General features: G+C 37.6%; 1 protein-coding gene across 2 annotated transcripts in view; it reads left to right on the forward strand.

Moving 5' to 3' along the window:
- FBN2 (fibrillin 2) overlaps positions 1 to 14934 on the forward strand; it is a 156461-nt gene extending 141527 nt beyond the window's left edge. For both annotated transcript variants that reach the window (XM_060761998.2, XM_067464466.1), the window contains exons 56-65: positions 146 to 271; positions 1125 to 1331; positions 1490 to 1615; positions 3457 to 3579; positions 5659 to 5775; positions 6461 to 6589; positions 8079 to 8198; positions 9704 to 9935; positions 11464 to 11629; positions 12976 to 14934. In XM_060761998.2, the coding sequence (XP_060617981.2) occupies positions 146 to 271; positions 1125 to 1331; positions 1490 to 1615; positions 3457 to 3579; positions 5659 to 5775; positions 6461 to 6589; positions 8079 to 8198; positions 9704 to 9935; positions 11464 to 11629; positions 12976 to 13341 (1712 nt within the window). In that variant the 3' untranslated portion in view covers positions 13342 to 14934. The remainder of the gene's footprint in view (positions 1 to 145; positions 272 to 1124; positions 1332 to 1489; positions 1616 to 3456; positions 3580 to 5658; positions 5776 to 6460; positions 6590 to 8078; positions 8199 to 9703; positions 9936 to 11463; positions 11630 to 12975) is intronic.
- Positions 14935 to 15290: the final 356 nt, after the last annotated feature.

Below are 15290 nucleotides of genomic sequence, written 5' to 3' on the forward strand. Positions count from 1 at the left end.
ACATAGCTATTATTCCCCAGACTGACTTTGTAAATTTATGTCACAGAACCAGCAGTTTTTACTTTTAAAATTTTTAATTGAAATTGGCTTTGTTCTGATAATGTACATACTTTATTTTTAACTGATACATTTGTTTGTGATATAGATGAAAATGAATGCCGTACCAAGCCAGGTATCTGTGAAAATGGTCGCTGTATCAATGCTATTGGAAGTTACAGGTGTGAATGCAACGAAGGCTTCCAGTCCAGTCCATCTGGAACTGAGTGCATTGGCAAGTATACTCTAATAATCTGTATTCTCTATTTTATGATAGGCTGCTTAAATATATAGCCATTAATATAAGAATCTCTTTATCTGGATTTTTTTCATTTACTAAAGCAAAATATTCTTGGTTACACGTGAAAAACTTGCATTTTTGTGTTTTGTAAGTTTACATAAAATAAATTTCTCTGAGAGAGAAAAGGATAGTAATTAAATCTGAAAAGTATGAACTCTAAGCATAAGAAAACAGAAAGGATATTATGCAATTCTCTTCCCTTGTTTTCCTGCATAAACATGCAGAACTCTTCTGCCAGAATTTGTTTTTAGATAGTTAATACTCATGTAACACCTTTGTGCATTTATTACTGTAGTGATCAAACCAGAGGCTAGATACTTTCCTAGTTTCTCTTAATCATGTTCATCTTACACATTTTGCTTAGAAATATGATATTTCAAAACTATTTTGCACTCTTAACATAGGGAAAAATCATAAAAATATGGAAGGTAAACTTTTTGTTCTCAATATTTGACTAATACTATGAGGAAAAAAATTGAAACTTTTGGCTTTATTTCATACCATTAAACATATGGCTAACATAATAATTAAGCAAAATTTATTAGTAATATTTCAAATTTCCCTTTCAAATGTCACAAATTAAAATGTAATTTTGAAGATACTCCTCATTGGTTAGTTACTAAATTTCAATAAACTTGTCATTGGGAAGTTGTCAGGGAATGTGTCATGATGGAGTTTGATGATCTGGAAAAGTACCCTTAGCTGATTAAGTAAGGTGTAGGGTTGATTAACACTCAATAAAATCTTCCACTAATTCACATATTACTTCTCCATATTCTCTTCATAGATAACCGCCAAGGCTTCTGCTTTGCAGAGGTCTTGCAAACGATGTGTCAGATGGCTTCCAGTAGCCATAACCTGGTCACCAAATCAGAGTGTTGTTGTGATGGAGGAAGAGGGTGGGGAAACCAGTGTGAGATTTGCCCTCTTCCAGGAACAACCCAGTACAAGAAACTTTGTCCTCATGGTCCAGGGTATACCACTGATGGAAGAGGTATGATTTTGGTAGAGAATTGGGATGTGTTTCAGAATTTTTTAAGATGGAACTTTTATTTACTTCCATTACTTGCTGAGTGATATTTTATTCCGAGTTTGTTCTTCTATAAATCATGTACAATACGTTTTCTTCAAGTATTTTTTACAACTTCACAGATATCGATGAATGTAAGGTCATGCCAAATTTGTGTAGGAACGGTCAATGCATCAACAACATGGGATCCTTCGGTTGCTTATGTAAAGTTGGCTATACCACGGACATTAGTGGAACATCTTGTGTGGGTAGGTTTTAGTACCTCCTTCTCTTATCAGTTTTGAAGGTTGTCTTGTTGCTTTCCATAATTTCAAATAAATAGATTAAAAACAATGTAGCATAATGTAACATTGAAATTATTAATTTTCATAAATTGTGTAGCCTATTTTGACTATGTAGAGATATTTTACAACCTTCTCTTAGCTGGAATAAAATGTGCACTAGTCACTGCACAATGGAGAATACTTGCTTTTTCAAAGCTTTATTTTGGTTTGGAAGCTGTTTGTTTTCTTTTCTTTTTGTTAAATCTCCACAGAAGGCTTGAACCCGCATGTTTGTCGCACCATTCAGTTGCTTTTTATTGTCCCTTTTCTCTGTCCAAGCTAGAGAAAAGAAAAGAAACAGAGAGCAAGAGCTGTTGGGGAACGCTGGCACTGAGCCCAGCTTGCCTTTGAGAGACTATTTGACTCCTCCCCCCCCTTTTCTGCCTCGGCAGAGTGGGAAAATGTTTTACCACAAAGTACTCTCTTCTTACTCTCATTTGGGTAACAGCAACTACTTGATGAATCATAAGGTGGGAGTAGTGTGAAGCAGGACTTGCTGTCATCACCTAAGCAAACCAGTCCCACCCTACTGAGTCCTCTAACTGGGTGTCAGGAAAGTTTTTAATAGGCATGTTGGCATCATCTCCCTCCTTCATAGTTCCAGTTTGAAGAGTATTTGTGGATAGGTTAATCACTGAGCTTCATAATTATGCAATTTGGTAACTAAATGCTGGGTGCCATTTTAAGCCATACAAATGTTTAACCTTTAAATGTTAAAGCCATCAAGAGTTAATGTGCATTTTTTTTTTTTTTTTGCAAAACAATACTTATTTTCCCCCTAGGAATTATTTGTACATGTCATCTCTGATCTAATTCTGAAACAGACTGCTCAGGGTTCATCCATCATTAATTAGGAGCTCAGTTTAGTTCCCTTTAATACTTCCATGTAGACACCTTAGCAAAATCTCTGCAAGTGTTAAGTCTCCAACGGTAGTGTGCAGTGGTTCCCTGATGCATTCTTTCAAATGTGCAAGGATGGCCCATATATAATTCCTCTTGTCCTACATGTGTTCAGTGAACATAGATGGAGTTTCATCTAGGGCTCTGTCCACTAATTTTTCGGATCACAAGAGAATGTATAGATTTTAAAAAAATACTTTCTTGCTTATCTAAAAATGGAGGACTTAAATATTTCATTAGTTCATTCTATTACCAAAGTATTGGCCAGAATCCTAATTGGCAGTTATTAATGTATAACTACTATAGCCCAACTCCGATCAATCCTCACTTGCTAGGAAGCAGCAACTACAAATCATGGATTATCTCCATTACAACAGACAGAAGTGGGGTCTTTATTGCAAGTCTCCTTCACAGCAGAGATAACTTGAATAAGGAGGTAGTAACAGAGAAATGGACCCCTGTCTATCACAGCTTCTGTTTCCTCATGTGGAGATAGTTGAACTTTCACAGTTGCTGTGTCCCCCAAATTGTGACTACCATACAGTTATGAGTTCCTAACTCCAAGTTACACATTCATAATTCCCCAACAGGAGTCTGGCCATTATGTCATTTTCTCATAAGCAGGCGATTATCTTGGTTTGTATTAGGTGTTTTTGAACTATGTAATTTTAAAGCCAAAAAAAATGTTTATTTTAACAAGTACCATACTGTTGATTTTAATTGAAAGATTTGCATATATTAACACATCTTATCAAGGTTTCCTGTGTGGGAAATTCATCTTCCTATGTTTTTTGTGTATTTTCCGATATGATAATGTTGATCTTTCTTTAAAGAAATTGGATGCATCTTTTTTTTATCCTAAACAGACCTTGATGAATGTTCTCAATCACCCAAACCTTGCAACTTTATCTGCAAGAACACAGAAGGAAGCTACCAGTGTTCATGCCCACGTGGCTATATCCTCCAAGAGGATGGAAAGACCTGTAGAGGTGAGAGTAGCCTGACAGATGATGATGACTCATTTATTGCTTCTTCTTTAACACACATACTAAGAAAATTCTGAGAAACCAATATGGGCTGGAAGTACATTCCCTACATTGCTATGCTTCATTTAAAATAAGTTTAATTAGTTTACACTAGGCTTGGGCCCAAATCAGTTTGAATGAAAATGATTTTCAATATTCGGTGGCCCATTTTATATAATCAGAATGGGGAGGAAGAAACCACAAAGCCTGGCAAAATGGATTAAGGGGGCCCTGCTGGGAACTCACTTTCCCAGTAGCACTTGCATGGGGTGGGCATTAAAAAGTTTCTGAGTTCCTCTTGGAGCATGATGAGGATTGAAGGTTCTCTCTTTCTCTCTCTGTTTCTCAGCCAATAAAAAGCCTGATTGTGTCCATGCTCTGATTGGCTGAGAATTTGGTTAAAACTTAAAATAATTGTAAAAGATTGGTGAATTGTTTTGAAACTTGGCAGGCCTATGTAAATGGGGTCTAAAATGATTGCTGATGTATTGTTTTATTTATGATTTATGTCCAGTTCTGGTTTTATTATTGTAATTGTTATGTAGTGGCATCTTATCGGTGCCCATTGTAAGACGTCCTGAGTCCCCCTTCGGGGGGTAGAGAAGTGACGGGGTACAAATACCAGAAATACATAAATAAATAAATAAAACTGAGGTAATGTATTGTCGAAGGCTTTCATGGCTGGAATCACTAAGTTCTTGTGGGTTTTTCCGGGCTATATGGCCATGTTCTAGAGGCATTTCTCCTGACGTTTCGCCTGCAGTTCCTTTCATGTTCCTTGATTCTAGTTTGGGCGCTGTGTTTGGTGGTCCCTATGTAGACTTGTCCACAGCTGCATGGTACACGGTAGACTCCTGCAGAGGTGAGAGGATCCCTCTTATCCTTTGCTGAACATAGCATTTGTTGGATTTTCTTAGTAGGTCTGTAGGTGGTTCGTATGTTGTGTTTCCTGAGGTAAGTTTCATGCAGATGGGCCTTAAATGGCTGAAGATTGAGCCTTTAAAGTTTAAAGTTTTCCATTGTAGCCAATGGGCCAAATGAGCTTTGCCGAATGAAAATGGCAACACCCCTCCCAATTTGAGTAACTTCCTGGTAAACAGAATGAGGGACTACAATGGACCTCAAAATAGCATACCTTTTGGCTGAATTGCACACCTCTAGTTTACACCCCAAAATGGGGTAGATGTATATAGAATGGTAGTGTAATATAGTCATCTCTCCACATTTGCGGTTTTGACTTTAGTGGATTTGATTATTCCATGGATTTAAATTAAAATGTTCTCTTTAGGGATCTCTAGGTCCTCCAGTGTCAACTTCCTTCAGTCTTGCTGAAGAACCTATAGATTTGTAGAGAGAACACCTTCCATTGCAATTCCATAGTCATTTTCCAGATCGTAGAGTAGTGCTAGAAGACCTAGAAATTTCCAGGGTACAAAATAACAATTTTTTTACTTGCAGGTTTTCACTTTCATGGATGTCCTGTTCCCCTAACCCCAGCAGTTATGGATGACTGAATGCACTTCATTCAGCTTTATAGATCCAGATGTATTTTGCAAGGGTTTTTCTTCTGAGCACAAAGGAAAGACTCCTGGGATCCAAGAGACTAAGGTCCCTTCTACACTGCCATATAATACAGATTATCAAAGCAGAAAATCTACATTATCTGCTTTGAATTGGATTATATGAGTCTACACTGCCATATAATCTTGTTCAGAGTAGATAATCTGTGTATTATATGACAGTGTAGAAGAAGCCTGATTCAAAACAGCTCAGCATATCTAGCACTTGGCATATCAGATATGAGCCTTTCTTGGACACTGAGGATTACATTGATATAAGATTATGCTAATATTTCATTAAAATGTATCCCATAATTTGATCTGAGTATTACAGAGAACATTTGGACTTTTGTGTCTGTATTAGAGTTGATCTATTCGTAAATTGTTTTGCATTTGTGTGTGTTTTTAAAGCAATTCATTTAAAAAAAGGTATTTCAGTTAAAAGAAATAATTGCATTTACTCATTGTCTCTTTCTATTTTTAGACCTGGATGAATGTCAGACTAAGCAGCATAACTGCCAATTCCTTTGTGTCAATACCCTGGGAGGATTCACATGTAAATGTCCACCAGGTTTCACACAACATCATACTGCTTGCATTGGTAAGATAAACTAAAACTATTAGTTTTCCCTGATTTTTAAAAATAAAACATGCAAAGCCGTATTTGAACAATTTATCTGAGGTATGCAACAGTCGTGTTAAAATGTGATGTGTGTTCAGATATTCTTTTTTAATTTTTGTAATACTTTTTAGAAGTTCCAAAAATGTAGATAAGTGAAAGTGTCAGAAGAAACCAAAGCAATTTTTTTGACTGATTTTATAAATTGCTGGATATTACATAGTAAATACAACCATATGGAGATAAAAGAACAAAGCATTACTAAAATCTAACTTAATATTCCAGTTTATCAAAAACAGATTATAGAGTGTGTGTGTGGGGGGGGGGGGGGGGTTCCATACATGCATGCAATTCTATATCTTTCTTTGACCTTTAACATATCTATCTTGCTAACTGAAATCACTTTCATGTGAAATAAATGCTTTCATTTTCAGAGGAGAACCTATCTTATATCTGGTTCTAGCGCTATACATGCAGACAGTTCCCACAGTTCTGCCACATTTTAGATTCATACCAAGAAGATTTCCATATGTGTGCAGCTGTAAAAACATATAAAGCATTCAGATCTCAAAACTGTAATATATTATGCCCTCTGTATATATTTTCATTAGCTTTGTGGAGATTTTGCTGTAATTAATACAATATTGTTTTTTGGGTTTTTTTGAAGATAACAATGAATGTGGATCACAGGCTTTGCTTTGTGGGTCAAAAGGAATTTGCCAGAATACTCCTGGAAGTTTTTCCTGTGAATGCCAGAGAGGTTTCTCTTTAGATTCAACTGGATTAAACTGTGAAGGTAAAATATTCACATAATAAATAATTTGAACAAAAGGCTTTTCCTGAAATGCCATATGATATCCATAAAACAACATTTATGTAATATTACATATCAGACTTATTCCATGATATATATTAAATTTTAATACCCTAGTTTGGAGAGTTCGTTTTGTCTAATACTACTTTTAATTTAAGATAAGCTGTAGTATAGTATATTAATTAACTTCTTGTACTATAGTAGCTCTACTATCTGCGTGAATATCAGTTTGAAAGTGTATACAAAAATAAACACAGAGGATGAAATTCTGCTGTTGCATTATGATAGGAACTATGCTTGTGCATGGATTTGAATTGTTCGGTTCCCTTTGGCCAACTCAGCTTTTTCGGTTTGACTAGCTCTCCGTAACGGCTAAGGACCAGCCAACATGTTTGCTGGTCTCCAACAGACCTCATTACCTCTGAGGATGCTTGCCATAGATGCAGGCGAAACGTCAGGAGAAAAATTGCCTCCAGAACATGGCCATATAGCCCAGAAAAACCTACAACCCATGGATTCCGGCCATGAAAGCCTTCGACAATACATAGAACAGTAATTGTCGAATCTTGGCTGCTTTTGGTTACAAGTGGAGATTGGGAGGGAGGCAGCCACTAGAAGGAAAAGCTTGAGGGAGGAAAGGGCACCACTCCAGGCAGGACAAAGAGAAGGCTTTTTTCAAGGAAGCCCTGGGTAGGATAGCTCCAGGTCAGTCGCTCTTCCTTCCCTGGGAAGAGGAAAGCCTCCTTGAAATTCCAAAGCTGTGTGCTGCAAGGAGAGAACGTGCAGCGCCTGAAACCTCTAGAGTAGAAACAGCTTTAACAAAGCATTAAGCCCAGTCTCCTCTACAGATCAAAGGGAAAGGATTGCAGAAAGAGTGATATCAGCCCAGGTCTCCTCTACAGACTGAAGGGGAAAGGATCTCAAAAAGAGTGGTATCTTAAGCCCTTTCTTTAAACCCTGGTCTTTTCTACAAACCAAAGAGAAAGGTTTACAAGAAGAGTGGTATCTTAAGCCTTTTCTTTAAATCCAGGTCTCCTCTACAGACCAGGATCTGTATTCAATGGAGCTTGCTTTTGCTATTAATTGCTGCCAAATCAGCAATGTATAGTGACACTGTGAATCAGAGTCCTCCAAGACACTATTCCATGAACAGCACTTCTCTGGTCCTGCAAAGTCAGGGCTGTGGCTTCCTTAATTCAGCCTCTCTTTCTCCTTTTTATTGGCTCCCATTTTACCAACAGATATTTCTAATTAATCGTATTATCTTATATGACCAAAGTATGATAGTCTCAGTTTGGACACTTTAACTTCTAGGGAGAATTCAAGCCTGATTTGTTCCAGGAAATCATTTTGGCAATTCATGACATCCCTAGAACTCTCTTCCAATACCACATTTCAAATGAGTTGATTCTCTTCCTGATAGCTTTCTTTGCTGTCCAGTTTTCTTGTAAAGCATTCTATTTGTTTACAGATGTGGATGAGTGTGAAGGAAACCACAGATGTCAACATGGCTGCCAAAATATTCTTGGTGGCTACAGATGTGGCTGCCCACAAGGATATGTACAACATTATCAGTGGAATCAGTGCGTGGGTAAGAAGATGGCTTTTCAATTAGACAATTCCCAAATTGAAATAAATACATTTTAAATCCTGTTTTTCTGATGACTTGGATACCAGATGCCCCATAACAGGATTAGAAACTCTACCTGATGTATAATATCAAAATAGTGTTAAAACGGTTATAATGTTAAAATACAATTAAACAATTTTTATAACACAGCAAGAAAAATGTAGAAATCATCTTAGCAGCTTGCTGGAAGAGGGCTAATCAAGCTTCTCTTGGAAAGAGAGTTCTACAGCACTAAAGAGCCCTCTCTCATGACAGTCATCATCATCATCATCATCACAATCTTTGTTTATACAATCTCCATCTCCCAAAAAGGGAGCGGCTTCCAATCATAAAACACATAATAGTTGCATAAAACAATTGGGTGACCTAATGAATTAAAACAAGTCAAAGATAACACAAAACAATCGACAAATAAACAATTATTATATAAAACAATTCAAACAAGTGTTTAAAAGTCCAAACCATTGCATTGATCAATATGAGCCATGTAGTCCCTTTAGTGGTTAAGAACCACATTGCTAAATATTCCTACAATGGAATGGCAAATGCAGTCCTAGTTGTTGATTATCAGTTGGTATGTGGGATAAGCAGTTTCCACAAATAAGATGCAGATCTGATGTTCACTAACTGGAGCTACAAGACCCTCTGCTAGTGGAAGCTGCTCTCTATTCCTGAACAGACAGCTCATATTTATTTATTTATTTACTTACCATATTTGTACCCCACCCTTCTCACACCAAAGAGGACTCAAGGCAGTAATTTGATACCATACATACATATATCAAATAAACAATTGCAATTAAAACCAAACAATTAAAACATGAATTATTAAAACATCAATTAAAATCATGCCATCCAAAACATAGTCCAGGACTGTTCTATTTGTCAGACACATTGATTCATGGTCACTTATTGTCCTGGTCCAACTACTCTGGTCAACATGCTTATGTAAGTCCTACGGAGACTTAACAGCTCTGCACAGTAAGTAGGAAAAGCATCATAGGACGTGGAATATTTTCTTCCCCATACACGGAACTATGTTGTATAATTATGTATTCTATCTATCTATATATATAGCATAGGTCCTCAAACTTTTTAAGTGGGGGTCCAGTTCACAGTTCCTCAGATTTTTGGGAAGTGTAGGACTACTTTGGATTATCAAATAGTCAAGTTAATTAGGATTGTTGTTGTGTGCCTTTAAGTAATTTCAGACTTAGGGCAAACCTAAGTCTAAAGTTTAGGGCAGGGGGCAGGTAAATGACTTTGGAGGGCTGCATTCAGCCCACGTAACCTAGTTTGAGGACCCCTGATATATAGCATGAACAGTTTTCAGCTCTATTCTTCATTAACATGAGGTACCAGAAATTACTTTTGAAGTTATGATCTTTCAGAATTGGAAACTCTTTTGACAAGTAGTCTCCTGCTAAATTCAGTTCATTGTCTAACAAAGTGGATTTATCCAACAGATGAAAATGAATGCTCAACTCCTAGTATTTGTGGCTCAGCTTCGTGCTACAACACTCTTGGAAGCTACAAATGTGCATGTCCGTCTGGATTTTCTTTTGACCAGTTCTCAAGTGCATGCCATGATGTCAATGAGTGCTCATCCACTAAGAACCCTTGCAATTATGGCTGCTCCAACACAGAAGGTGGATATCTTTGTGGTTGCCCACCTGGATATTACAGAGTTGGACAAGGGTGAGTATTTCTCTGGTTCTTGCAAGATAGCATTTAGTAAGCTGAATCACCAACATAAGACTGCAGTGACCCAAAACGTTCATGCATCTTTGCATGAAGATCTTTATGTGATTGATTGCAGCAGAATGAAGTATTTTTCTAGTCTCTGTTCTCCTGTCCCTAGCAATTCTAGGCTATTTTTACACAACTAGTGAAGAGAGTCACTTAGGTTATTTGTTACTTTTGAATCACTTTACAAAAACACTGCATCAGCATCATTCCCAGCAGTCCTCAACCTCAAAAACTCATTATCACCAGGGATTTTTAGCAGTTTTGCTAGCTGCTTCCAAACTCAGCCAAGGGAATTTTTTATTTTCTTATCATGTTTGCATTAGCCCCACCCTTGCAGGAATGCATTACACCTTCCCAGTATGTAGATGTCTTATTCACCTTCATATAACTGGCTGACCCTTGTACAAAGATTTTAAAAGGAGGTCTCTCACTTCACTGCATAAAATTGAACATTCTGGCTGTACTTTCTTTAGTATACACTGAGCTCATGCATTCCTCAGTGAACAAGAGTGGATAAGAAATAAATCTTGTGGGTTTAATCCAGCATAAGCTTCTCATAAAAGGAAGTTCATCAGCAAGAGAATTTTTTTTCACTGGCTGAGTGGAGAAGAAGGCATATTCTGCAGTTCTTCACTTCTCTTTTAGCCTTCTGTGTCAGTATTACAGCAAAATGCCATCCTTATCCTAGGGAAACCCTTCAGAAGAGTGGAGCAGACGGCATTTTGGAAAGGGGGGAGGCTCTAGAGCAAGGTGAATTGACAAAAATGGCTCCCACAGCTTTTCCTCCACAGAAGTAGAATTTTAATCATGGTCATTTCCGGCTGGTAGAAAAAAACCCAGATCCAATTGACTTATTTACTTTACATTGGCCTAAAGCATATTAGTCCTGACTAGAGTAGATTCAGTGAATCAGTGAGATATACCTACATGTGGATTCACAACTCCACAACTGATTGAATGGGTCTATTCTAGGTGTGAGTGCAAAACAATACGTTTTTGCTGTTATAAGCACTACACAGACAGCTAACATAATCCTGTAAATATGTACTGGATGTTAGCCCCAAAATTAGTATTTCCTTTCTGCACAGAGTGTTTGCTTATGTTCATAGTAGTAGTAGTAGTAGTAGTAGTAGTAATCTTTATTTGTAATCCACCTTGTCTTTCCAGGGGGACTCAGGGTGGTTTTCAGAACAAAAGTGGCAAACATTCAGTGTTATAGCCAATAGAGGAAAAGGTTGAGGCCATGTTTCTTGACCCTATGACAGAAGAAAGAAATTGTGCATTTTGTGCCACAAGTGGATTAGAAAATGCTTTTCTTGCTCTCACCTAATACTGCAATCCAGGTTAATCCAATAAAACTAATAGATTAGCATAGATTTTTTTTAAAAAAAACTGTACTTTTTCACTGATTATTAGGATACTGATTTTTTTACTACTTATACTTTCAGTAACTCATATTATTATATTTGTTTAACAGACATTGTGTCTCAGGTATGGGATTTAATAAAGGCCAGTATCTGCAGCTAGATGGAGATGAAGAAAATGCTTTGTCTCCTGAAGCATGTTACGAGTGTAAAATTAATGGCTACTCCAAAAAAGACAGCAGGAGGAAAAGAAGCCTCAATCAAACTGAGCCTGAGAAGGTAAGCAAATGCAGCCTCACTTCTTCCCAAAACAAGCCCTCAAGATTTTATCAATGAAGGATGTCCTCCCCATTCCCAGTAATTTCAAGCAGTCAGTCTTGTTTATGGAGGAACATCAAGGCGAGGACCTGCTTTAACTTTCTTACAGCTGTGGTGCTTAATAAATTGAAGGAAGGAAGGACATGGTGCAAAAAAGAGGTGTGGCAGAATAAAAGCACTGGGGTGAAATTGTTAATGTATCAGAAATGTTATTCAGTAGGCATTGCTGGAAAATATTTAATAGGAAAAGTATTTTGGCAGATTAATTTTCCTATGGAACTAAGGGACATCTACACCTTACCACTTACGTTGCTGTGATCTTCATCATTAGCCCCATGGCAGCTAAACATGGATCCAGATTAACCTGGGGAAAAGCCACTTAATGTAACTTTCTCCCAGGTTAATATAACTTTGAGGAAAATCCAAATTCAGAGTGAGGTTGTTCCCCAAGTTAAGGACTGTCAAGACAGCTTGGCTGGTTCCTAAACAAAACCACCCTCAATTGTCTTGACAACCCTTCCATGCTCCTTAGATTCAGGCAGCTCAGAGATGCAGAATGGTAGCCCACTTCCATCCCCTCCCATGTCATGACAGTTTCCAGGCTGCTTGTCCCCTCTCCCTCTCAAGAGACTTTAACAGCCGGCACTCCAGCTGACATCAGTCAGAGTGCCCCCAAAATACAGATAAGTGTGTCATTAGTGTTCCTGTCCAGTAGTGCCACACTGTATTTGGCACGACTGTGCTGTGGGGACTCCCTGCCACCTCGGAGCAGCCTAAAACTCCTTCTATCGGGCCACCAAGTGGCTCAAGCTGATACCTGGGATGCCATATTGATCCTGCTTCATTTTTTTGTGTAGGCCTGCCCTAAGAGGAAACACAACTATGATTTTGTTTCCCTTACACAATTGAGTTGATTGTGTTTTTTAAAATAATTACAGTTTACATATATTTACATACTACTGGCAGTATATAGTAGATACTAAATGTTAATGGCCACTTACCATCAGGTAAGCTGACACTCTGGTCTGTCCGCCAGAGTGTGAAGTCCAAAACATCTGGAAAACCAAAGTTTGGGAAACATTCACCCAGACCAAAATACCAAACCTAGACTAATACCAACTGTCTAACCGTCCTTCACCACTGGCCATTATAAGTCCATGACATCACAAAGACCACAATCATATCTGTCCTTTAAACATCCCCTAATTCCTGGGAAGACTGCAGAAGGCCATTTTAAAGTTGTATTGGGGAGATGTAAAGCTTCTTTATGTCATTTGTGCCATCAATGTTTCTTTCTGGTTCAACAGGTTAGTTTGGAAAGTTTGGGCATTGACCTCCCGCTGAAGATGAGGTTCAATATTTCTGAGCTTGGCAATAAGGAACACATCTTAGACCTCATGCCTGCAATACAGCCCCTCACAAACCACGTTCGCTATGTTATCTCTTTTGGTAATCACAACAGCATATTCCGGATACACCAGAGAGATGGCTTCAGTTATCTACAGGTTGCTAAGAAAAAGGCAATGGCTGGCATTTACACACTGGAAATCATTAGCATTCCTCTCTACAAAAAGAAAGAGCTAAAGAAACTGGAAGAAAGCAATGAGGACAACTACCTCTTAGGAGAGCTTGGAGAAGCTCTTAAAATGAGGCTCTGGATTGAACTCTACTAAAACCTCCATCACTTAGTCCCACTTTATGAATGACTTGCTTCCATTCGTGTGCTTATACATCCAATCTTTCTTTTCCTTTTTTTTTTTTTTAAAAAAAAACTTTAAGTGAGTCAATGACTTTATTTCAAAAGACCAAAAACTGCAAAGGATAAAGACCTCTGTATCCTTCCATCCTGTCCAAGACTGCAGACTGGCCCTTTGACTTACCATGGCCAAACGTTTGACTACAATGCCAATCATGGTTACTGTATCTTCTCTATAACCTCAACTTAAAGTATACGTTTTTAAAATGGTGCTCCAAGAGGTCAGCATATGGCACTAAATGGCACAAAATGTGAGTTACTTTTTCCTGTTAGCAATTTAGCATGTTGGGTATTTTGCTATAGTTCCTAAATTAAAATAATAGAGATTTTTATTTATTTTTAATGCAGTAATATATGAAGAAATTAACAATCTATGTTAACAAAAAAAGAAGGGAAACACTTGTTTTTCTTTGAGATTTTATGAATTTGAACTATTACAGGTAAGAGGTTATTTCTTTTTTTGAGAAAGAAAAGAAACCAATAGATTCCCCTCTAAAAAAAGTTTCTTCTCACTATTGTGCCAGTCGTCCATATAGCAGAGAAGCAGTTTTTCAAAATGAGCACTGTAGTACACTTCCAGAGGGCCAAACCATTCTTTTCCAAGCAGGGTATTTAAGTCATATCATAAATAATGTCAGGAACTGTCAGCCTCAGTACTAGCACTCATTCTCAGCCATAAGGACTCAATTCCATAACAGAAACTATTGACAATGGAAGATGACGCACAACCACTGTAGCAAAATACCTGGACTGCTTATGGTACCATTAGCGTGGCAGGCCAATCCGTACTGTATTTTTTGTCAAATAACCTCAATATTATCACACAACACCTCATTCTTCACAAATTGAAGGTGCTCTACATACGTGTACCACTGTAGGCAGCTGAACACAAAACTCACGTTCTTAGAAGGGGACGCCCGATGTCTCCTTCTCTTTGGTGCTGGCTTGGATTAATGCTGAAATGAACATGACTGAACTATTTCAGGACTGCCTCATGTGCACACACCAGTCATGTTGCGCAGGAAAAAAAGGAAGAAAATGCATATTTGAAGACAATTAAGATTTTTTTCCATTAATACTGTAGTTATACACAATATGCCTCATTTTATCATAGCCTATTTTGTAAGAATTACTTTTGTACAATGAGTTGGCATTTAGTTTAGTATTTTTTTAAAAATGTTGTGCCAGTATGATGTAATAAGTTGTATGTCACCATGGTGCTCTTATTGACAGCTAGTACCTGTAACAAGTGAATGGCAGAGAACCACACGTATGATGGAATTGAAAGCACACCCCAAATCTGGGTTTCCTCCCCAGGCATTTACCGGTGCTGACCAAAGATTCGCAACATGTTACACTCACTGTTTGGATTCCTGTTTTGTATTTTCTTTATGAAAAAGAGAAAATATTATAAACTACAATTTTGTTTTGGAGAAAAAACAGTATTGTTTCATAGGCCTTTGTACTAATACAGCACCACTTTTCCTGCAATAAAACTTATTTTCTGGTAGTCGTCTTACGTTATTCAGCCATTTGAGGAATACGTCTATCAGGTGAAGGGAAAGAATGAAAGCAACCATATTTCTTTTATTTACACCTAATAGTAATAATAATAATAATAATAATACCCCCCTTGGATGCACCTTGTTGTGGTGGGAGAGCTTAACTGCTCCAAGGATGCTGAGAGCTGTGCTGGCAGTAGTGTAACACTTGGGAAGTGTTCAACTTTTGATTTTATGATATGAAATCCAGCATATATATCTCGTTTGCTGTGTCATACTGTGTTTTTGTGTCAGTAAAATAACAACAACAACAACAACAAGAAGAAGAAGCAGAAGTTTATTTTTATGCTGCCCTATCACCCCG

This window comes from Anolis sagrei, chromosome 2, assembly GCF_037176765.1.
Source record: "Anolis sagrei isolate rAnoSag1 chromosome 2, rAnoSag1.mat, whole genome shotgun sequence".
Taxonomy (NCBI): Eukaryota; Metazoa; Chordata; class Lepidosauria; order Squamata; family Dactyloidae; genus Anolis; species Anolis sagrei.